Consider the following 25,920-nt stretch of genomic DNA (forward strand, 5'->3'; position numbering starts at 1 on the left):
TGTTAAACCGCTGAGTTACGTAACTAAAAGTTCATAGGGTTGCCTTTTGCGGTTGTTCACGTTAATTTTAACCACCTACACGCTTTTAAGTAACGAAGATTTTAATAACGCCTTGAAATGCACATTTTCATTAATTCATATCGAACGGAACACGCGTCGGGGAAAGGAAACACATGTCCATTTTACATAATGTATTTCAAAACATAATGACTTTGTGTAGGTACAATGCTTTACTAAAAATTCTATTGACCTGTTAGTATTAAATTATCCCACGTGTTTAAAGAACTTATATACTTTAAGATATACACAACATCGACTCCTACACTACTATAGCTACACAATCTTTGGTGAAAACGCATTACAGTTATTCATATAAATTGCACTTGCGGTCGTATTAGCAATAATTAAACACGTTTCGTCCCGAAAGGACTTCAATTTTAGAACGAGTTAAATTTAATTCCGCCGTTATTTTACACGAATCGTCTTTGGCTTAGATGTGAATAGTACATTAAATATCACATTCGAACACTATGTATAAAATTTTACAAAACCTATTTACATGTATAGATGGGACGAAACATGGACGCCCTAAATATAGAAATAATTTTCGTAGTCTGCGTAGGATAACTGTCCGTTTTTACTTAGAGACACCTGCTTTGTGCTGGTGTAAACTTCAGGGTCGGGCTTGATAGTTTTTCTCTCTGTCTCTTCGCAGGCATTCGATTTCGACGCTTTTGACGTTTCTTCGTCATTCGATAATGGGAAGAACGCTCCACACGACTTTGATGATTGATTTCTGAGGTTCATTTTAGACGAGGTCTTGAAGAGGGCCGAAGCTGGAAGGGGAGGCATTTCCGAAACCCAGAAAACCTGCAAAAATTGCGTTCTCAGATAATGTTTGCAAACCGACGTATGACGATTTACTTTTCTCCTCGACAGCGGAAAATAGTTGGGATTTCTTCGCAACAAAAAGTGACAGTTGTGGGTGGGTAACCACGAGTGTTGGACTTGAAGCGGTAGATCGTCGGGATGCAACTTGCGTTGCTGTTCTTTCGCGGGATTAACCTGGAAAGAAGTAAAAAAATAACTCCCGCGATAGTGGGTTGTAATTTTGAACGGTACCTCGTACAAAGAGAACTGTTCGACGGGTTCTTTGTTGTTGTAGCAGTTAAGCAGGAGGGCGATGAGTTCGTCCACGCTGGTACGCGCGCTCAGCAACAGAGATTTGTACTGGGAATTGCTGTTTAATACTGAATCGTGGACTTTGACCAGTCCTCCTCGGCGGGTTTGAAGAGAAAACCTGAAAATAGCAAACATTTGAGAACCAGACAAGCTTTAATATTTTTCATAGTGGAAGGAAGATGGACAGAACGCCAACCTGAAGAAATTTAGATCAATCGTAGAATTTTAGATCCTATTGGAACCGGGTGATGCATTGCCGAACGGTAAATAGGATATCCCATGTAAATTTTTAGGTGGCCAAATATTGGCTCCCTTGTGCATTTTATAGCAAAGTTGTAATATATCTTTTTGAAGGGGCCGGTATGATTAACTCATGTGCCGAATTTGAATACGTTTTAATAATCCAATCTTCAATTATTGAATTAAATATGATGGCAAATTTAGAAAAATTTTGTAAATCACCAGTAAATACAATTTGACATTAACAACACGAAAATGCAATGCAATGCAATACAGTAACAATATTAAAAAGTTATTAAACGGGCTTTAATTAAAGTAACCTTAGTAAAGTGGTATTATGCAGGAAACCGTCTTAGAGCAGTGTCTAAAATGTTTTCAGTTTATTTTACTGCTAAAACTATACCTTCGATTTGAACAATTAAACGTATTATTACCAAATTCGACCCCAAAGGCACCGTATTAAATAACTGCAAATATTCAGCTGAAAATGTTAATAATAAAGCAGATGAAAGGAATAATAGAGATTTGAACATTTTACTGCATGTGGAGGAAAACAAAATAATTACTACGAGGATTCTTGGATATGCTCTAAATAAACATCAAACCACAGTGTTGTGCACATTAAAAAAAAAACACAAATATTTTTCCTATAAATACGAAAAGCACCAAGAGCGCCGAGAAGGTGACGAAGAAAGAAGAGTAGCATTTTGTTTTGAAATGATGGAAAAAGCAAATAATGAGAGATATCTAAAAAAATATTTAATTCATTGATGAATATACATTTACAGTCAGTAACGAACCAAATGTTCAAAACTGTCGGTATTGGAAACAATACAATGAATATCGTTTTGTTTATATTCGAAGTCAATATCCTCAAGAAATGGATGTGGTAGAGTGAATTTGTAGACATTATATTATTGGGCCATTTTTTATGAACCTCACGACAGAAATCTATTTGAACTTATTACAAAATCAAATTGAAGAAGCACTAGAAGAAGTTGTTCGCGATAATCAGGAGATCTGGTACCAGATGGATAGCTGTCCCACCCATAACTCCCATATGGTTAGGGAGTATTTGGGAAGTACTTTTAACGGGAATATTATTAGCCCAAGGTGGCAACTCCTTCGGCTACCCAGGTCACCTGACCTCTCGCCGAACGACTTCTTTCTTGAAAATAGTTATTTATAAAAATGTTAAATTTGAAAATCTTAACCAGTTACAAACCGTTATTTCCTTGGAATTGTGACAGGATTGTTTGAACAGTTACTTAAAAAATAATGTTTTTTTAAATAATGTTTCGTTTTAGCAATATTTTGTAACTGTATTTTTAATAAAAGACTTGAGGGTCAAATTTACAGTCCTTTAAAAAAAACTTCTTAGTTTATTACTGAATTTTATTGAATTTTATTTTGAATATTTCAAACCAAATGTCTTTATTGTAAACCAACCTTTGTTTGATTAGCTTGACGTCGTCAATTTTTGGAAATAGCGTCTCGGAAAATATTCGCTGATGTTTGTTATATTGACCTTTTGCAATTTTGTCATCATATTTAATTCAAGAATATTGGCTTATTGAAATTTATCCAAACTCGGCACATCAATTAATTATGCCGGGCGCTTCAAAAACTTATGATTGATCCATAATGAAGTTTATTAAAATATCTGTAGAGGCGCTAAATTCTCCCTTCAAAGCAATTTGATACAATTTTTTATCCAATTCATTGAATTCAACTTACTTAGAGTCTCCTTTAGGATGGCAGCTTTGAAGTACTGCCGGTCTGGCTTTGTCGTCCAACGCTAAGTAAGTTTTGATTCCCGCCTTTCTGACCGTCACTTCCATGCTCAAGTAAAACAGCTTCGGGTCTCTATGTTTCATTTTGTATTTGCCGAGCAAAATGGCGACGATCTCTTTGCACGTCGTTTGGAACGTTATGCAGAGAGTTTTGTATTCGATGTCCGGCCTCAGACATTTGGCGTAAACTTTGATCGTCGTCTGAAAGGAAAGAAACAATGGCCATCGTTATTCGACAACGCGTGCCAATGAATCATTCGCAGAAAAATACTCGTTTGATATGGTTCCGGAATGTCGAACCCGCAATAGAAAAGTTTGCCTAACAATGAATTTTAATTTCGCTAAAGAATGTCACATGGGAATTTCTGCGAAATGAATTGCGGAATTCTGCTTCTGTTGTAGACCTTTTTTTGCTTCGTAATCCACGTGGTAATATTTCTTACGACATTTAGTACAAAAAATACTCGACATGGTATGTATACATCAAGGTTAAATCAAGTTTTGAGTTTGTTAATTTTGTCTCTCATTTCTATAATGTTACCTGCGATTTTCAAGTCGAACATTACATATATCTAAGTACATACAATCCTAAAGAGAAGCGTTCCTCTCAACCACATTTAAATATTTTTATTTTTATTTTGGACATGTTCCTATTTTTGTTGAAACCCGCCTTTCCTTCTGAAAGGTTTAAATTGTTCATCACCCTTAAATAGATCGAATCTAGACCGGATTTTGTTGTTCTTCAGTAGAAAATTTTTTTTACACTATTCTTACAGTCACTGTTGATCAAAGAATAACAATTGTTTTCAAATTGAAAAAAAAATTACAAACATTTTATTATATTCCATCTAATCTTATTTAGACCTTACTGTATAGCTTTCTGTACAGTTATATATTTCCAATGTTGGTAGTTTTGGAAATATGCAACTAAATATCATATAGAAAACCTATCAAGCGCCAAGGAAACTGTTGTCAAACAGATAATTTTTGCCGATAATCATGCCTGCACTCTCAAATTTGTTTTATAGTAGACGATTGTTCCGATTTTAACTAATGTTGTCAGTATAGCAGATTCAAAAAACTTGTTTCCAAAATAAAAAAATACGTTATTAAATTTTGACAATTGTTTTCGTATTGATCCGCATTAACATTCCCGTAAAAACATATTTATGTATATAAATAGGAATGTTTTAAAGATTTGGTATGATGTTATTGAAGTTAACATTAGTGTTAACGGTTGCTCCACTTCTTGAGTTTGGTTTTTTGTTAAAAAAAATAATAAGCTGGAGAAACTTTAGCTATAGGTATCACTTAACATGTTTATTGCTTTTTGAGTAGTGCGCTTATAAAAACCGTATCGAATAGGTTGCGTATAAATACGATTTTATACATCATACCGAAAAATTTTACGTCCGGACATCACATTTACATTTTAAAATTTGATTTCCGCGGTGTATCGTCGTTAAAGATTTCCAAGAAAATTTAAAACTTTCCTTGTAGACATTTTTGTCATCAATTCCACTTTCGAAACTCAAGTCGCTCTTAGTCCAAACCCGAATAATAATTTTTATAACACGCTCCGCTAACTCCGCAGTATGTGTTTTTGCCGTCGACCGTTGTTGCATCTTCGTTTGACCTTTCTTTAACGGCCTTGCGTTGGATAGGGAAAAACAATGTTTAAAGGAAGAAGTCAAGTGTGGTTCCCATCGGGCTCTTCTCATGGTATCGGATGGCATCTGGCAACCGCATTGGGTCGACCCTGTTCGTCACACCCGCTATTTCACCTGGGCTGCTGTAATATTGAAAAAAAGCGATTTCCAACCTAAATCTGACCCCTGTCCTAATTTAATGGAATCTCTGGCGGGTAATAAAGTTCCACATGAATTAAATTAGAGAATTAATGTAGAGAAGAAAATTAGTTTAGTGACAGTCACACAAGTAGACGGTAGTTGTATTTTTTACAAATTTTCCAGGCAGCGAATATATTTTTTTTAATGTTGTACAGGGTGTTCCATAACATTACTACCATAGCTTGGGAGTATGTTAAAAATGTCAAATGAACATATAAAGTCTGTTCATAGATATTAGAAGTGACTAACTGATACGAATTAAGGAAAGACCCGGGCAAGCTGTAAGAATGAAATATGGCGGAACAGGTCCGTACTTTGATTATAATTTAATTATTTGGGGTTTTGTTAAGAAAAATACTAAACAATATGCATTGATTTATGTATGTATTTATGTTTCAATCTAAAATAAAATTACAAATTATTTTTATTACCTACTTAAATTACTTAAAATTATTCACATGATATATCAGTATCGCTATCGCTATCATCGCCTGTTCTAAATATTATTTGTTCTATATTATTTGCAATATGGATATACGATTTTTCTGCTTTTTCTATAGGTTTAACAGAATTTGCCCAACTTTGTTTTCGATAAGTTTGAGGCGATTGGAATTAACACAGGGAAAAACATTGTTACGACGAATGGCAGATTTCAGTTGGTGCCAAACATGTTCAATGGGATTGAAAGTGGAAGTGGAAGCCTTAAAACTGCATGCCCTAGATTTTTTGCATAATTATCACAGACGTATTCCTTTTGTAGGTTCAAGCTTTGTAGAACCTCAATTAATTGCTTTTTTGCTATAATCTTCGTAAAAATAAATGTCGTTATTATACATGTAGTTTTGGAGTGTTGCTTTTGTGTCACATGTCACTGTCTACTGTGATAACTTGCATTGTCCATTACAATTACGCTATTAGGAGCAATGTTTGGAACTAGTTTGTTTTTAAACCAACTTTCAAATAAATCAGCGGTGGTGTCTTCATAGAGCCAGCATGCGAAATAGTTATTTTTTTACCTCTTTTTGAAGGCGCGTTCGTTTTACACTTATCTGTTGAGTCAACCCAACCCTTTTCCGGGGTATCATAAGTGTCGAACCAGGTTTCATCCAAGTAAATAATTGGCCTTTGTTGTTCTCTGTAAATCCAATTTTTTTAAATCTAAAACCCATGTGTTGAATGCACTTCCATAAGGTAGTTCTGCCACATTTAACAGCGGTTTCATCTTTTTCAATCCTCCTAATTAAGATATCTAATGTAGGCACGCTTTGTTCCTCGTATAACTGGTAAATTTTACGCCGTATTATATCTTGATCACTTTCGTCTACAAATTCACAATTTTCCATACAGTTGATGTTGGAATTTTCGTCAATGTTTCCGTTTCTTCTAAAGATGCTTGCCTGCTGGCACCACGTTCAACGAGAGTCAAATAAACATTGTTTATAACTTCCTTAGTCTCAATAGAATAGTGTTTTCTACATTTAGGCGGGAGCGTCTCCTGAGATACACTAGACTCGCACATATTTTGCATAATTCGCACACGATTCAACACACGCTGTATTACACACGAAATAAGAATGATTACTAATAAACTTAAACTAAGTAGTATACCAATCCAAAGAATATTAAACACAGGTAGGTATAAAATTATTTTCTATTACGAAGAACAATTTTACCTGAATTTAAATTCCGAAACTTTAGGTAATAATCTTGTTGCATTGTATGTTAATGACATCCCTTGGATAGTCCCATTGGAAAGCAATTGGTCACTTTCTTATATCTATGAACAGACGATGCCCTGAACGCTATTTGCATTTGAAATTTTAAAGACTATTTAAAAAGAAACCGCTTTATTTAATTGCTCCGGTATTACGTTCGGCTGTTAACATTATTATTAAAAAGTCCAGCTGGCTCTGAATTTTATGTATTGTGACAGTAAACGTCAAGATACAATGTTTACTTTTTCGAATGAAGAATACGTCGACATTTACTTTGTCTATGGATTGTCTAATGGACACGGACGAGGGGCAGTTGATGAATATGGTCGACGATTTGATACTCGTAGAATGCCTTGTAGAACTGTTTTTATCAATGTCCGTCGATGTTTAAGAGAAACGGGGAAGTTTCCTACAGCCAATACTTAAGACGATTGATGCTCAATTTGTTGGGAACGCGGGAATCCAATTTTCAAGATAGGTTATCTATGAACATTAGCATTATTGATAACCTCCTCCTTGGTCCGTTTATAATTGCCATTCGTTATTTACGTTTCATTGAAAACGATCATCCAATATTACTGGATGATGTTCCTTTTAATGTAAGACAACAAATGTGGATTCAACACGCTGGCACGCCGCGGTCGACAAGTAACAGAATTTCTTATTCAAAACAAACCGGTATATTGGAAGAGATTCAGCAGTTCCTTAGCCCTGTACTTAATCCGTTAGATTATTTTTTATGGGGAAGACTGAAAACTTATGTAGAAAGTATTGAAAACAGAGAACATCTGGAATTTGGAAGCTGAACTACCACTTCATTTCTAAGACGAGCTAGACTATGTATACAGCAACTGCGTGGACATTTTGAACAACTAATTCAATAACATAAAATATAAATAAATAAATAATTAAGGGTTTTCTTTTAAGTTTCAAATGCTTGCAGCTCAATCAGAATAACTTTCCTGGTATATATTCATTTGATATTTTTAACTTGAAGTCACCAATCACTCCCAAGGCACACCCTGTATATTAGCGACAAAAAGTAAAAAATAAACTACGCTATTTTCATTCTCAATTATTGTTTCTTTTACGGTTGGTATCCTAGTAATATTTTTTTAACCCAAATATTTAATTCATTAATTGATCTAAATGCGTTTTGCGAATTTTTCAGCAATGACGTTATTATAAGAATTTAAATAATTTCGTTTAATTCGAAGCAATCGGTCACACTTGAAATCAAGTCGTTTGCATAACACACCCGTTATGTGTTAAGCGTCTAGGTGAATCATTTGTCTCCACATTTACTGTGATGCATTAATTTTGAAATGAATCCTGTGTAAAGTCTAGTCAAGGTAACCCGTACGATTATTGGCTAACCGAATGAATATTAAATGCTAACATAATTTACAAATAGGAATGATATATGTAGAAATAAACGACAAACCAAGAAACTCTCTTACACATTTTTCTGTGTCTCGTCTGAAAAATCTATCTCATTGTGGTCTGTCGAGAAGAAAAGATTTTTGTTATTAATTGACGGTTAGCAATGATTGTTAACTTAAATACTAAAAAAGTAGTAGTATAGTATTACAGTACAAATAACACCGACTTTTAAAAGCTTTCAGAATAAAAAATGATGCTTGTATTTGCGACTCTTTAGCAGAGGAAGCGGGACATGTAGTGTTATGGCTTCCACCATATTGTTTATTGTATCTTCAATCATATACAGCATATGCGGTACCATCTTGAAATTGATGTGGAAACAACTGATCCATCTTCATAGAGAGCGTTTTTGTCTGGTCGGTTATAACCAGGGTGGTTACAACTAACGAAATGCCTATATCAAATAAATTTCATTCATATTCTTAAACCCATTTGAACTGCGTGAAGAAAGTTTTTGCATTTCCTTGAGTTAGAAAACGAAGAATAGACGTAAACAGGATCAATAAAACACCCTCGTTTACACCTCAGGCCTCTCTCGCAACCACAAAAGAAAGCATATAAGGATAAATAACCTTTGCTTTTTACATAGCAGAACCAAATAACCAAACTACGAGAACTAAAAGGATTCACGAAAGCGGAAAATATAGGGAATGTTAAGAAGGAATGAGCTAGAAATAAAGAACACTACACAAACCAACAAAATTACTAAAAAAGTGGGGATGGAACTACGTAAAGAAATAGCAGCACTGTTTAAGGATATAATTAACCGGTCCCAACAATCCCTATACTCAAAAAAGGTCTAAAGTCCTCACCAGAATACTATGGAGACATCGCACCAATAAATAGCACATTTAAAATCTTTACAAATGTGTTACTTAAAGAAATACACAAAACATTCAATTAAGAGAGGAAGAACAAGATTTTCGGAAAAACCGACCCACTAATGATGCAATCTTCATTTTAAAACAAATACTGGAAAAATCATTAGAATTTAATCGACCCTCCTTTCTTTGCTCTGTGGAGTAAGGCCGAATGCTTCTTTCGGATATCATATAAATCTTTAAAGAGAAGAATGTGTAACAATATCGGACATAAACCAACACTCTAGAATTAAAGTAAAAGTAGGACGATTACTAATTAAAGAGTTATACATTAATAGAGGAATCAGATAACGGGTTCCAAAAGAAACCCAATTTCATATATTGTTTTATCGCTTAGACTCATATTAACCTATGCAGCGGAGAGAAAGATCAGGTACAAAGGTCTTGCAAATGATGCGCAATGTAAAAATAAAAACAGTAAACTTCGTTTCAGAAAATCAATATACGACAGAGTGAGAAACAAAGACTAGAAAGACTAGAAAACAAAGTGAAATTCAAAACGTGACAAAATGGGTTTGAATAAGCAGAAACTGCTGGAATAAACACGTAAACAGAATGAACGGCGACAGATTGCCAAAAATTTCAAACAACAATATAGCGGTCGGAAGAAGATCCAGAGGAGGTCACCAAAAGAATTCTGGACATCCTCATTAGGAGAAGGTTCACTAGAATCAACAGGCGTAAGCCTACCGTATAGGAAACCGTGTTGAAAGAAGAATTAAATTAATGATATTATATAATTATAATATCAGTATCATTGTTTTATGTCCTGTCCGACGCTGCGCAACATTTTTTTCATTGCTCATTTACATGCTCTACAGAATGATATAGATATAGATAATTTTACTGCAATCAATACGCCAAAACATTTCTCATTCAAGTGAAAAAAAATGTCATGTTGAATATATTCACTTGTGAAGCGCGTATTTTGTTTGCCAAAGTGATAATTAAAAAAAATACTTTTTACAAAATTTGAGGGGGGCGGAGCTAAATGAGGGCCATATAAACCGTCTCGGATGACTGATTTCCATATTGGTGACGTGTAATGACTTGAGTCGCGGTTAAGATTGTTAGGTTGTTTATAGATTTCTTTAGACTCTCGGATTTTTCGTTGGTAGAAGAATTGATTACATGCAAGAATTTTAATTTTATCGAATAAAATTTTATGTCCGGTTTCGTAATTGTGTTCGGCAAAAGCTGACAAGTGGTAAATCTGGTTTTGACGTTATAGTTCTTTAGAACTTTTGATATGTGGTCAGTGATATTTTGAATGTAAGGAAGGACCACAGTGGCAAGTGTAGGATTGCTTTCGGGCTCATTGTTAATGTGGAAATTATTAGCGAAAAGAGCAGAGGTAAGGTGTTTTAATTCTGGGTTCAGTGACTCGGATTGAGACAGTTTTACAGCTCTGTAAACAAGAGAGTTGATAACCTATGATTTTTGGGCCGGATGGTGATGTAAGCAGGTAGAGAGGAAAATGCGAGCCAGTTTCAGTCAAACTCTGAAGAAGCCAAACAGGATGAATGGCGAAACGTCAGCAAGTTCGACTCAGCAAAAACCGACGCAGGAGAAATCCAGAAGTTTTGTAAAAAGTATTACAGTAGCCTGTGGGAGTTTCTTTGAAAAATTAACCAAAAATAGTAATAAAAATTTAGAAAGTACACTCATCAATAGAATGATCAGATCAACGCTTCCCGTTATACCTATGATATTTAAAGGCTATTTTCAACTCAAATTTTTTTAGTAAATAAAGTGATTGTGGCATCCATTCTATCGCCAAAATAGTGGGAAAACGAGTGGTTTGTTCAAGATTTTTCAAAGCTCTTACTCTGGCGGAGTTAAGGCTTTGCTTAAGTTATGCTCTGCCCAGGAAGAAAAATTACATTCTGAGATGCTTTTTTTTGCAAAAATACGAATTGCTACGATAATTGTCAGCTTATAAATCAAATGTCACGTACCGGGGTTATAGAAAATAAACTTCGGACAATTCTAAACGTGTTTATCACATCCTGTCTCATATTGCCCAACCGAATTTATTGATCAATATCGTGTCGGTCAGTATATTATTAACATTTCGATACGACTAACTGTTCCGTGCGCGACATTTTACCCGCTGGCAAGGATGTTTGAATTTTTATGAATGGCACCGCTTTTATACGTTTACGATAAAATTCTTCGCCATTTCACCAATCACGCGGAAGGATGTGGACCGGTTGGACTTGGCGTTACGGTATGTTTGAGTGAAAAACGTGTGTAGCTACAGGAGCTTTAAATCAGCTTTAAATTTTGCACACGTATCGGTCAATTTGGTTTCGTCTAAATAGATGAATCTATTTTTTGTACTTAAAGGCCTAGCAGTTTTAGGCAAAAATGCTTGAGGAAATTTATTTATTTAATATATAAACAGGATTGAGATCATTTATTGGTTAGTACCACACGTACCACTTCGGTTAATTCCGAAGTTAATTTTCTCGCGAACGGCTTACTCGATTAGGATATGTTTTTAAATTGTCTTTAAGTCTTAGGCATGTGCAGCGAATCTGTTCTATACTCATTGCATGTCACATAACACCATATTTTTGCAGCATTTCGTTTTTTTGTTCATGTCTTTATCTCAATTAAAGTTTATTAGAAAAAAATTGAAACAAAATCATAAACGTTAATCAAATTAAAATTCAAAAATGTCGTTTCTTCCTCTAACCGATAAAAATCGACTTCAAAATCGTATTTCCAACCAGATGTTTAATTCTTGTTTTATTCCCACAAATGATCTATAGGGTTAGGGTCCAGGCTGAGTGGATGCCAGTCAAAGATCTCAATATTCACGTCATTTATATTAATATTTTGTAATCTAACTAAACAACTTTTTACTTTTTACAAAACTTCAGCAAAAACCGACGCAGGAGGAATCCAGAAGTTTTGTAAAAAGTATTACAGTAGCCTGTGGAAGTTTTTTTGAAAAAAAAAACTGCTTTTTCATAAAACACTCTTTACATAAGTTTTAAAAAGATTATAAGTTCTCGCGCATTTTACAAAATCCATGATTAGTACTAAAGCAATACACTTACATATGCATATCAAAGATTGCATTAAATCCGTTTTTTAAGTAAGTAAGTCACGTTAGTACAAATGAATTTAACAATAGAACTCATGGCTTTAGCTACAAAGACCAATAGATTTATAATTTAATTTAAAGTGTAAAAAAATCGTGAAAACCCTATTTAAATAAATTTGGATATTTGCACATTCTAAGGCAAGAGCGTGCGCTCAGATGGCGATTATTTCAAATCGCTATATACTGCTGGACAAAATTTGCTTAAGGATTGCGCAAGTTGTCTTCCAATTTTTAAGAATCTGTGCAATTAACTACTCCAATTAGGCATCTTAAGACAAATATATTAAAGAGAACAACATAAAAAGAAACGATTCTGGGTAGATGCAAACTACAGTTAATGAGGTCGCAAGAGCTAGGGAATAAAGTTTTGTATGTTTTACGTACTTCAGTCGGCTACGCGGATTTAATTTTATCTGCACAAAAAGTTCACAATTCGCCTTTCGCAGTAAGCGCGTTTAAAACGTCTCCTTGGCTAACTGTTAACAATGTTGAACAGGTCGAACAATAATGAGGTGATTAAGAAGGACGTCGTATATAGATATACACGTGAGATTTAATACGGCTTTTCCCACAAAAATTAACTCTGCCTTCTGGCGTATGAAATAGTGGGTCGCCTTATAAGAAAGTCTTTTCATAACTTAATAATGTATTGTGAGTTTTATGGTTTTTTTTGTTTGATTTCGTGGTCGTTACTATTTCAGTGGAAGAATACATTTGCGTATGGAGAAGTTGAAAAAATTAAACTTTTCTTTCAGTTTTTTTTTTTCAACATATTTGTTTGAAGATAATGTTTTAAACGGATATTTATTGTTACTGTTTAGTGAATTAATCGATAGGGTAGTTTCTTGTTGTTAATAATAATTGTTGATTGCGTTATTATTAAATCCTTGATTTATATTATGCTTGACTTTGACCTGTAAAGAATAATCTTGATTTGCTTCGTTATTACGAACGATTTAACTCGGACTATATAAAAATAAATAATTGTTTTTTACATTCTTTGTGATAAAAAATATTTGTTATATATTAATATTAATTATTAATTTAATATTGAAGTATTATTTTCTCCTATACACCATTCAAAATTAGAAAAAATAAATAAAATGTATTAAAAGGATTGCATACAATAATATCGCTAGATGTGCAGGTTCAAAATGTTGTGTTATGAAAACGTTGCAAAATAATTAACCAGTTAAACCAGTTAAAACTTTTTTTTTTGCTTGGCGATCCGAAAAACCAGAAAATTGCTTTTCCTTATTGTCATTTGAAATTGTAAAAATCTAAAAAACTGGCAACTGCAAATCGAAACTTTTTAAAACCGGTTAAGATTATCTGAGTTAGCTGTTAATCAGGATGTCCCTGGAATCATAGAAATATATTCAACACAGCTGTCATTTAAATATATTTATGTGAAAATCTGAACAACGTTTGTTCTTATTTAACTAAAGTTTAAGCTTTAACCTGTTACTCGAAACTTTTCTCTATTCAACTAGGTTGATTCTCTAATATATTGATTTTATATTAATTCTGATATCTTGATTTGTTTCAAGGTTACAAATTATTGAACAAAGCAAGGACTGAAGCAGGAATGTTCATTGATGTAACCGGGTGATTTTCTTTCAACTTTGCCAAAAAAAAAATAAAATCTCGGTAATAAAGAACAAGTTATCCATCTTCAAATTTTGTTAATACTTTTAAGAGACTAATTTTTCAAAGTTTTATAAAATGCATGGTTTATAGATTTATACCCTAAGGCTGTGATCGTGAAGTATTTTGAGATGCAACTCCAATTTTGTTCATATTTTTTTAGTACTCGTGCTAAGGCCGATTTGCGTCAAAATGGTTAGGTTTAAAAAAAAAATTAACTGACAATTTTTAAAACTACAATTGAATTCAATGAGGCGTCATTTGATTTTTTTTCATGCAAAGATTATTATGGGTCTGTCTCATTTTATCTTACGAATTTTATTTGGTTGGTTCAATTAAACAAGATAAATGAAAACAAACTTCAAAGTTTGTCGTTGATCAATCGTAAGACCCGAACGGCAGCAAAAAAAATCCCTCGCAGACAAATATGAATTGCTCGTTTTAGTATCGAATCGATTTATTCTCTATATCAAAAATTGGGTATCTGACAAACAATATACTCTTCGGCGCTACGACAAAGATAGATTAATGACGTTGTTAGCATTGTTTTATCCTTCATCTGCGCACGAGCTGATTGCTATTAATAGCGTGATTACATCCGGATTAGCGAGTTAGCGGCGGGGGCACCAGAAGGGCATCAGGCTCAAGTCTAAGACTGATGGGCCGTTGATGCGGGGCAGATGTTTATAAAGTAAGGAACACCTTTTTGACGGCAATTAAGAACTGCGTTATTATAAAAAAATGCGCTGCTTGTTTTTCGCAAATACCACTTCTAAACAATAAGTAATTATGAAATGCCAATCAGATTATTCAACCCTCGATACAATTGGCTGTTAAAATACGTGTATTTTTTAATGTTTCTGCAGGGTTGCGGATATTTGAAAAATTTACCTGCAGTGACGATTCGTTTAACGATGAGTAACTCGACGATCTACTGCACAAGGGTTCAGGACTGAGACTTCCGTAGGAAGTCGTCGAGCTGAGTGACACGGTATCAGCTCTGCTCCTGTAGGGAGACAGCTGCACGTGTTTCATCATCTGCAACAAAATAAAAACTGAAATTAGAAAGTGTCATAACCTTGCAAGGAAAACAGCAGTTAAGAAATTCAGCATAACGCATCAGAGGCGACGCTAATGGGGGACAATAAGTAATTAAAAGGGACTACTGTTGCGCAGCTACTTCTATGGCGTTTAATTTCAATTTCGTGCTTCCAAAATATAAGCAGAAATGTGATTTAATTCCTGCTTTATGAATAATGCATAGATTTTTTTTTGTTATAAGATATAAGATAATATTTTTTGATTAATGACATTTGTTTAGTTAAAACTCATATATTCTTGTTAAAAATGATTCCACGTTTTTGCAATTTTCAATTTGTTTGTTCTTGTCTGGATTTAGTGCCAGTTTTGGTTTTAAGAATTAAATTTTCATTGTGTTTGTTCTTGTCTCAAGAGTAATTCCTTATCCGAAACCTACATGCGCTATGCGGTCAGCTTATTCATTATTCCTTATTCTGGTGCATCCCGTTATCCAGACTATATAGTCGGTAACCTTTCACTGTGTTTGTAGTAATTTTCACAGAATCTTACAGAGTTTAACAAGTTATTAAGGAGTGAAATTAGTGAAGCATCTGAAATAAGTCAAGCCATCTACGTTATAATATGAATGTAAAACCATGATTCATATATAGCATTGTTACTAACAATATCTAATTGAGTTTATCCCTGTTATCAATGATATTTGTATGTCAAGCCATGAATTATTGCCAATTTTTTTTTGTGTAAGAATTAGATCGATTTTGTTGTATTTTCTATTAAATATGTATATGAACCTTATCTCCTATCGTATTTGTTTTTAAATCTTATCTGTGTCGTGAGGCAAGAGCAATTCATTAAGGGAATCAACGATTTGAAACGACGTCACAGCTTTGACGGAATATTCCATATTCTAGTTCGATCGGTTATTCGTTGCTGCGTGGGAATATCCTGTGTGTGGCAAAATTTTAAGAATCCCGTCGCGGAAATGCCTTTATGTAATTCAATATAATCGGTAGTTAACGAGATATCGAAACGGCCAGACGGACACTTATCACAAGTAATAAAGTTACCACGCGCTACCGCTTAAAAGATCGGCGACAACGAGGGACCGTTCTCCATCTCTATACCAGCTGCGTTTAAAAAAAAATGACGCACAGTGGCACCGAATATTGTTGACTAAATAATAGTAATAGTAATAATATTAAAGTACTCAGGAACTAGAAATCACTTGTTCAAATTTGTTTTGCGAGATTATAATAGATCAATAGTTATATCGGAATTTTAAATGAAACACCCTATATTTTTGTACAGAGCTGGCAGACCGGGCAGACTTCGTACTGCCTCAATCGATAAATAAGACCTAAACCACCGACGTGCAGTATTGAAAATATTCGAAAACTTGGTACCTTAAAACGTGGGATGTTGACAAAAAAAGATCGTCTCAGCTTCTATCAAAGTGTTGTTCGCAATTCTTTGTTGTTGATTTAATTGTGGAACATTTGTACGAACTGTTTCGGCCAATGCTTCAATGTCGTACTGTCTTTGCAGCTCGTGGATTAATGCGTCGTTTATATGAGAAAAAGAAAAGGGCCGTTTTTTGTGTTTTCCCGGCAATTATTATAATTTTTCTCACCTTTTAAACCTTGCCTAGACCTGCACGAACATTTCAAGACAAGATAATTTAAATCCGTTCTGCTGTTTTCGAGTTTTAGCGAATAAAATTAATATGGGTATATTTTTCAAAAAATTACCGCGTCAATACATTTTTGATTTTTTTTCTTGTATCTACCATGTGTGACGGCAGTGTACCATACGCAAAGTCGACTCGTCCTTTTTGAAGTTAGATGGCCTCGAATTGAGATACTAAACCAGTTTCAATTAAACTTGTTTAAAAAAAATCCGAGTAGGGGAATGTGTCGGAAAAATTAGCGAAATTTACAGCCCAATGCACGCGCCTTACTTAATTACATGCACCTGCAGTAATACCCATAAGATAACGCGTGAAATTAGCGGATATTTGTAATATTTATTTATAAAATAGTTAAGTTGACTCGAAGCGTGGAATCTCTTATTCAACTTATTTTCTCGATAAAAATTTTTTCATTGAAATGGACGCGAAGTTAAAGTTAAAGCAAAAGCAAAAGAAATAATCTGGGTCAAAGAATGCGCAAAAATTCAAGGTCTAGGAATATATCTGGAAAAATTTTTATTCCAAGATCACTTTTACGAGAACACGATGTAAGAGAAATAAGGACGAAAAGGATTCGTCATAAAGCAATTGGTATCCATACCGACAGTCAAATAAAATAATTTCCACGTTAGTTTTAGATTGCCATAAGATAGTAACGGGTGATTCAATAAGAGTTCCCACATTACAATCTGAAATATTTTTGAAACGCCACTGTATTTGTTTATTATCATATGATTTCTAATCTCAAAACATAAACAAAATTAGTCAGGGAGCAATATACGACTGAAAAACGTGTGAAAATTGTGCAAGCCTATTACGAAAATGGTCGATCAAGAAAAATGCATTTCGGGCTCTACGTGAATTTTTCGGCGCGCAAAATCGACCTTCTGAGAGGACAATTTGGAATGTGGTTCAAAAATTTGAGCGAACTGGTACTGTAACTAACCTCAAAATCCCTCAACGTGCCCGTGTAGGTCGGTCAGATCAAAATATTGCCATTGTTCGCGAAAGTGTAACCGAAGATCCAAACACATCGATTCGTCATCGATCGCAGCAAATGGGCCTTACGTATTCAACCACACAACGAATTTTAACAAAAGACTTGCATCTACACCCATATAAAGTCGAAATAACTCAGGAGTTGAAACCTCGAGATCATCAACAGCGCCGCGTGTTTGCAGAATGGATACGAGAACAAGGGGTGGGTTCATTTTTCAACGAAAATCATTTTTAGCGATGAGGCACATTTTCACGTTGGTGGCTTTGTAAACACAATGCTCGTATTTGGCGATTAGAAAATCCAAGAGAGATTGTTCAAAAAGCAATGAATTCTCAAAAAGTGACTGTTTGGTGCGTGTTTTGGTGCGGAGGAATAATTGGCCCTTTTTTTTCGAGGATAATGCGGAGAACGCTGTTACGGTTAATGGTATTCGCTATTGAAACATGATATCTGATTTTTTCTGATAGCAGTTGGAAGCATTGAAGATTTGTGGTTCCAACAGGATGGAGCTACTTAGCACACATCTAGAGAAACGATGCAATTGCTGCGGGGCAAGTTTCCTGGTCTGGCTGCCCTAGATTTTTTTTTGGGGTATCTGAAAAGCAGAGTGTATAGAAATAAACCAAACACTATTCCAGAGCTGAAACAGGAGATTAGACGCGAAATAGCCTGCATAGAACCTGAATTGTGTCAAAAAGTGATAGGAAATTTCAATAAACGAATTACGTCATTCCACATGAGTCGCGGAGGTCATTTGAATGACATCATCTTTCGTACCTAATTGTAATACACTAATCTAAAATGGCAAATAAAAATGTTTGTATGTTTTTATATTCTTTTTTTTATTATTTTAATGTGGAAACCCTTATTGAATTACGCTTTAGTAGCAGAATAAAGTGACCTGTCATGCCAACCAATGCACAAAAGTCTTTTGTGGGGTGGCTAAACCCATTGCAAAATCAGTTATAGAAAAATGGATGGAAACAGATCCCCCAATGGTAGAGAGATACACCATCACAGAGACAGGTCAAGAAATTCTTCAGGAATCTTTCGGAGGTCGTAAGGATAATGGTGGGTCTACTGGGCGGCCACTGCCCGCTCAAGAAGCTTCTAATTCTAATGGGAGTGTTGTTATCTGCTCAGTGTAACCAAACCAGAGGCAACAAGCTACGCCAAGGTAGAAGTTTAATCAATCACAATCGTTCCTGTGGATAGCAAATTGCACATCCTAATTTACACAACAAGAACAATAAAAGAAAAAAAAGTAGTCAATTTGACTGAAATGTTCAATTTTATTTTTTACTTAAAAGCACTTTTTTTTCCTTTTTTTAAATTTCGCCAGAGCATCTGCCCGTCGACTCCATTTGTCCTAGGTTTGTCTTAACGGAACAAAAAGATAATATAAAGATAAAGTGAAGTCAAAATATCTGCAATCGCCTTAATTTAGTGGGAGAATTATTCTCAATTGATGCCAAGAAATTGTGTTCCTAATAATAATGATCAACATTATTTTTTATATCTCAGGGTGTAAATAGCTGTGATTCGTTTAAAACTAATCAGACCAAATGTAGTATTTTAGTTTTTAATTTGCCATTGTAGTTTTATTGGTAATTTTCGTAAAATCGCTGTCGCCCGTGTAACAAAACAAACATCGACTTTAAGCAAAATCTATTTAACCTCTAAGGTCTGCTTTGCGTTCACTTTTTAAATAAACCAGGATCCACGAATATAAGACAAGGTTACGTAATACCAGTTTATTTTTCCAATCTCGCGCGTATATTTTTAACGCATTCACGCTGATATACCTTTGACGTTATTTTTGATTCGTTTTTGGTCGTAAGATATGTTTTTGGGAAACGGTAAAAATGAACCGCGGCGCTTAGAAGTAATCCCAAAAATATATTCTAATTATAAAATAGGCTTCGGCGGCTTAATTTAAAACAGTCTATTATTATTTAACAACGTTTATTTACGGTGAAAAAGCGGATGCGTTGCTTAATAAATATTAAACTCTATGTGGCGCGAAACAAAGACCACTATAGTGACTACGATTGTGTCGCCGTCTTCCTCGCAAGTCTGGGATTGTCGGAAATTCTTCAAAGTTCTTTTCGTAACTGTATAATTCATCTGAAACGGGATGTCCTAAAACGAGTCGTTATGTGAAAAGGAAACGACAGTTTATTTGTAGAGGTAGCCCCCGTATATCAACTCGTCCGAGATCAGTTTAGTTAAGCTTTGTAGATATTTGAGGTTCGGTGGCAGTATGCTTAGTGATGAACATTCAAAAATTCCGTCATGAGAATTTAGGAACCTTATAGAATCAATTCAGTGCTTCTAATCAAGTACTATTAATAAAGTAATAAAAATAGTAATAATTGATAATGAGCACTAATTGACCTACTTGCATTTACAACATAACTTATTTTAATTTCTCCCTGAACAGGGATTTCTGTTGGTATATGTGAAAGCCCATTTTATGTACACCGTGTGCCAAATAAATCGATGCACTATACGATCTGGAAACCCATAGAAGATACGAAAAAGAGATTCGTACAATAGTTCCTTGGACTCTCCTGAAGATTCAAAATATTATAATTTTGTTGATGGTAAGGTGCCCCAAAAGTGTCCCCCCGACAACTTTGTTATTTTAAATGGAACAACAACAACAATATTTCGACATTTTTGGTGTCCCTGTTTAAAATAAAGGTCACTTTCTTAAGAAATTCCTATTCGAATTTGCTTAGTTTAGGCAGAAATTCAGGTTATGTGTTTTTTTTTTTCATATTTTGATTGTCCCATATAGAATTGTGTTGTGACGCTATTGATTTCACCACAGACTCAGGAGATGATGCACTACTCAATCAGTTTCACAGATGCACCTCAGATTATACAAGGTGTCCCAAATAACTGGTGCCGTGTTGGCGAATTCAATTAACAAAATCTCAAGATGGGTCGTTTTATTTGGCACACGGTCGACACGTTATGAAGAATATTTTCCAAATTGTATACAGGGCACTAAACCAGGCGCAAATTTCAACCAGATGGGACTTTCTTTGGTATTTTACCAAGTTAGATCTAGATATTTTTGATATTACGTTTCTATTTTTATTTTTTTCGAAAATGTTTATATTGAGTCACTAAGGCTGATTTTAATTCACCCATATTCGTTTGGCAATTCACCTAGAGAGGGTCAGGTACCATTTTTTGTAAAAAAATGGAGAGTTTCATCTTAGTGTGCAAGCTAAAAAGCTAAAAACAATTGTCAGCTGTTTAGTATATAGATACTGACAAAAATCTTATAATTCTTTAGCTTTGTCTCACAATTAGACTTTACTTACTATGGTCATTTATGAAATGGAAAATCATGCTCTTCAAAATAAATTTACATGGGTAATCAATTTCCAAAATTAGTATTGTGAAAAGCCAGTATTAGACAGAAAGCCAAAACGCAAGGAATAAGAAACGATATACCATATGAAAGACGTACATGCCCGGTTTACCAACGATCCGCGAGGAAGGATTTCCGCAATAAGTTTTATAGTTAATATTGGCGCTTGTCCTTAATATCATAATAAATATCGTACTGGTGTTTAATTAAACACGAGACATTTAACTGCAATTTCCTTTGCAATCGTATATTATTGACTCTTTAATGGGTTAACTGAACTTATTTTGTGCATGATTCAACAATTGGGACGTTTTCGCATTAAATTAATAACTTGGGTTTTTTTAACACAATAAACATTTGGTTTCTGTTTCCACCGATCGTGGTGCGAAAAATACACCTGTAATGTACACAACAACAATTACCTGGAAAACAATTTAATTATTAACTAATTGGTTTCGATGAAAATTCCAAAACCAGTTCTGACGCAACTGCATTCTCGGCTAGGCCACAGTGTTCGATCAGATAAAATTTTTACTGATTAACCATTATCTAATATAAAAATGCGTAATTTTTTACGCCAGATAAATAGGTGAAAATCAAATTGAATCACATTTACGTTGGACACATTGTATTCTAAATTTTTACTTTTTTTTCGCTTGGAGTGGAATGCGTTCATTAAAATATCCAGTTCAACCAAGGCCAGAAAGTCTCTTATCGAAAAATAAAGCAGGCGTTAAATGGCAAACAATTTTCTGCGAAAAAATGCGCCTAGACAAGCAACAACATGATACCGACAGAAAAGAAATCTTGTAAGCATTGTGTCAACACGAATCTACTTTATTGCAGTTTTGGTTTTCGATTACACGCGCCATGCAAATGGATTACGTTTTCTCGAAATCGCGTTATTTAATATTTACCCGGATCTATAGGCGCCCATAAAAATTCGCAACCACTTGGCATTACAAAAAATATTATTAAGTGGATTTTCCACCGACGAACTCAAAAATATAATATTGCACACGAGCGGTGTGTTTCCTTGAAACTTAGTGACGAGTTACCACTGTAGAGGTCGATTATATTCGAAATTATTTTAAAAATATTTTGAGAATTATCCGTTGTCTTTATTATGTAACTCATAGTTTCTTTTCAAATGGTATTTGGTGAGAAAATTTTGCAACATTCGTTTACAATTTTTCAGTAAACATAGCTGAAACTTTTTATTTACTAATTTACTAACTTTTGAATCGTTTGGTATATTGCGATTAAATTTGGGATGGTGTTATATGAGACAATTCACTATTTGTTACTGAAAATAAAATGGCATAGTTTGGGTTTATTTTTTTTTATGAGATGTTGGACCATGTGATACTCTATTTTGAAGGCTTAATTGTGATTGTGATCGCATTTAATTAATTCATTTTCAGATGGCGATGCTAATGATGTTTTACCGAGACTATCAATCATTATAGCTGTTATTAGCATTTTTGGTTATTTTTTAAATTCTGCAAAGTGACTTAGTTGTAAGTTACAATAATTTTAATTCAGTAAAAAAAAAACTAGTTAACATTAATTACAAATTAATCTACGTGATTAGAAAAAAATTATTTATATAAAAATAAAAATTTTAAAAAGCAGGAATAAAAAGCAAATATTCCAATATAAGTTTCTATGTTTGATTGTTGACAATTGAGATATAAAAAAGTTTCTATGGTCATCGCAATTCAAAAAATGAAATTACAATTACCGTAATTAATCCATGCTAAAATTTTATTTCGCTCCAACGAACGGATCAGGATTTAACATTACATAGCCCAGTTTTGGCCACAAAAAAATAGGAAAAAAAACTAATAATAATAAATAAAACAGTAAGTGATACAGATAAAACATAATAAATAGAACTATATAACAGTTGCAGGAAGTTCCATGTAATATTTGAAAATTGTTCATTTTGTAAAAGTTTCCATTTGAAACTAATTTGAGAAGCTAGTACAGCACCTGTTAGAGCCACAGTCAATAAAGGTCTAGGGATAGCTGAAGAACTCTTGCTTTGACACTTATTAATAACAGCTGATGAGTATACAGGGTGTTCCAAAACAAATGCGAAAAATTTAAGGGGGTGATTTCTTTGTTAAAATAAATTGTAGTTTGTCAGTAGTAAGTCAAAAAGAATAATAAATAGAAAATTAAAATATTACGGAAATATTACTACTATGAAAATACACTTTCCGCTTATTTTTAAAAAAATGAGTCGAGGGTATTGGATTAGGCTGTACCTATCATAATTAACGAAATTTAAAGAAAAACTTATGCAATGGCATGGAAAAGTACATTTCGGTAGACGCGCTTATTTTTTTTTTAATTTTTGCATCGTATTACATGTCGAAAAAAAATTTTATAAAAATAATTCGGTTGGGTGCTGTCAAACAATTGTATTTTGTACCAGCATTTATCATTTATCTTCTAAACAATTACATTTGAAACATTAATAATAATATAATTCAAATAAAAACAACAAAAAAGAAAGACACCAAAAATATTTTTTTTTATATTAAGTGTAAGAATCTGACTTGGGATACAATACATGTATTTATCGTAGGCATTATTGAGTCTGTAATACTTTGGGTTATGCATTATTGCTTATGACATTACAAAACCAAATTGGCCGATTTCTTAGGTCTTTGACATCCTGTAAGGGGATAGTATAGATTAATTCTTTTAGATAACATATACAATAATCCACATGATTTAAATCTGGCGGTCAACGCTGTCTAATAAAGCCCTTCTTTTCCTACTAGCGGTTTTCAAGTACGATTTAAAAACGATCGCACATAACTAAAATATGCTAGTTCATCGTGCATGCATGTAATACATATCTTTTCTAGTTAATAGAGCTACATTTTCTAGCAAACGACGTAATTCTTCTGTAGAAAAAGAAAATACTCACCAGACCCGCGAGTTAATCGTAGTAGAAAATGGGACCCAATCAAACATTCTGAATGCCATGCCTGTTGTGAAAGTTTTGAATAGCAGCCCTTGAGAAACTAGCTTTCTCCGAAAAGAGAATTATTGCACAAAAAAAAAAAGATCATCGGTATTAATTCGACGCAACCAAAGAGAAAAATCATTATATGAAATGAGATATTTATAGCTGCTTCTATTATTATACCTATACCTCAGCATAATAAAATTTTTAGTATATGATTTTATTTTTTATATACTTCAGGGAAACAGTTTATAAGAGTCTAACTAAATAACATCTTTTTGCATTATCATTAACTACGCTGCCTCTAGGTTCGCTACTAAATCTGCATAAGGCCTTCCAATAGGACAGCATAATATTATTTAATCGCTTATCTGTGGAATGTTGTGAGGCAATATCCGGCCGATTGAGAAACTTGACCGTATCCGCCCAATTAACTGCGTATTAATTTGTTTTTATTTACTGAATATATTTATTATAGATTTTAAAATAAGTAGTGACGTCGTCTGAAGCGGCGACAGCTGCCGCCAAAACGGTTTTGATTGATTAATAACGGTTCACTTAGCAAAGCACTTTCTCACTCATTCAATTATGTAACAATAAAATAACGCATGGTTTATTTCCTATATTTTTAGCCGCTCCTACGTATTATCTAACAATGGAATATGTTATGGTGATACGCAACTGCATCTCCAAACAATGGAAAAATTGGATTTCATGTTCCCAAAGTCAAGGTCTTGCATTGGCGTCCACAAATTCGAGTTTTATTTTAAGACCGTCGTATCATTCGAAACCCTTTCTAAAAAAAATGTATGATAAACTTTGCCATCTGGCGTCGGACATTTTCTAAGGTACGTTATACCACCCGGAAGCTGGGAAACAACTGGCGCTTTTGTCTTTAATTTCCTCTTAAACGCAGAGGGTGGCGAATGCTTCGTCGGTGTCATATTGCCAACACGTGTAGCGTACAAGGTTTAAGGCACGTGCACAAGAATGGACGCTTTCCTGTGTAGGTAGAAACCTAAGGGATAGAAGATAGAAATGTACGCGTGAAATTTTTCCGTTGTTAAATATCTGTGATAACTGAACAAATATTAGCTGTAAAAAAAAGCAAATACTAGTTATCACCGGACATATTACGTTTGGTTGTTGATTTTTTTCTAATATTGAAAATATCTAGAGGGGAAACCAGTGATATCAATGAAACCGACGGTTTCACCTGGGCGATGTTAAGAGTTGTGGAACCCCGTATATAAAAATAAAAGAATAAAGGAAATAATAATGATGTTATTGGGCAAAACCGGCAGTTTTGATTAGTTAGAAAATTAATTATTGTAAACAAATGACGAGTGGCAATGTCAAAGGGGGTATGTGCCATTTGGTGATATATTAACTTATTGCGTTAGAATTGTCGTGCGTGCCCCGCCGCATGTCCTGAGAAAAGGAATATGTGCCCATCGTAATAATTGATTAACCTGCATTTGCCTTATTTTTACGACCACTGTTGTAAATTTAAACAGTTCCTCTTGATTATCTCAAAAATGCAATTTTGGCACACACCCTTTTGGCATCTCCACGCTTCAAATAAATATATGCAACTTGAGTCAGGGTTTTATAAGATTTCCTATATAATTTATATAATGTTTTTGTGTGAGTATGCGTTTTTATATTTTAAATTTATCAAATATTTTGCAATAAATAATATCAGAATGGAAAAGAAATAATGAATAAAAAAAAGTAAAACAGATTTGAGACCAAATTAGAACTTAAAATAAGAAAGTTATTTGAAAAGCATATGATTGAAAATGCACTATTTTTGGTCACTAACAAGCTTGAAAAGGAAGAATATTATTTGCCAAATACATTTTTATCTATTAAGCGGGACTATTAATCTTATGATATTATGCAACAATTGCGGTAAGCGGCATTTGACTCACGAGTGACTTAAAAAGTTTACC

The 25,920-nt window shown here is 34.0% G+C and overlaps 1 protein-coding gene across 2 annotated transcripts in view; it reads right to left on the reverse strand.

Moving 5' to 3' along the window:
- Window positions 1-178: 178 nt before the first annotated feature.
- The window catches only part of LOC132696309 (uncharacterized), a 54,847-nt gene continuing 29,105 nt past the window's right edge, over window positions 179-25,920 (reverse strand). For both annotated transcript variants that reach the window (XM_060661061.1, XM_060661059.1), the window contains exons 2-6: window positions 14,758-14,904; window positions 3,160-3,416; window positions 1,123-1,300; window positions 925-1,065; window positions 179-870 (exon numbers count right to left, since the gene is read on the reverse strand). In XM_060661061.1, the coding sequence (XP_060517044.1) occupies window positions 589-870; window positions 925-1,065; window positions 1,123-1,300; window positions 3,160-3,416; window positions 14,758-14,904 (1,005 nt within the window). In that variant the 3' untranslated portion in view covers window positions 179-588. The remainder of the gene's footprint in view (window positions 871-924; window positions 1,066-1,122; window positions 1,301-3,159; window positions 3,417-14,757; window positions 14,905-25,920) is intronic.

The sequence above is a fragment of the Cylas formicarius genome, unplaced genomic scaffold (genome assembly GCF_029955315.1).
Source record: "Cylas formicarius isolate icCylForm1 unplaced genomic scaffold, icCylForm1.1 PGA_scaffold_1__22_contigs__length_36826433, whole genome shotgun sequence".
Classification (NCBI taxonomy): Eukaryota; Metazoa; Arthropoda; class Insecta; order Coleoptera; family Brentidae; genus Cylas; species Cylas formicarius.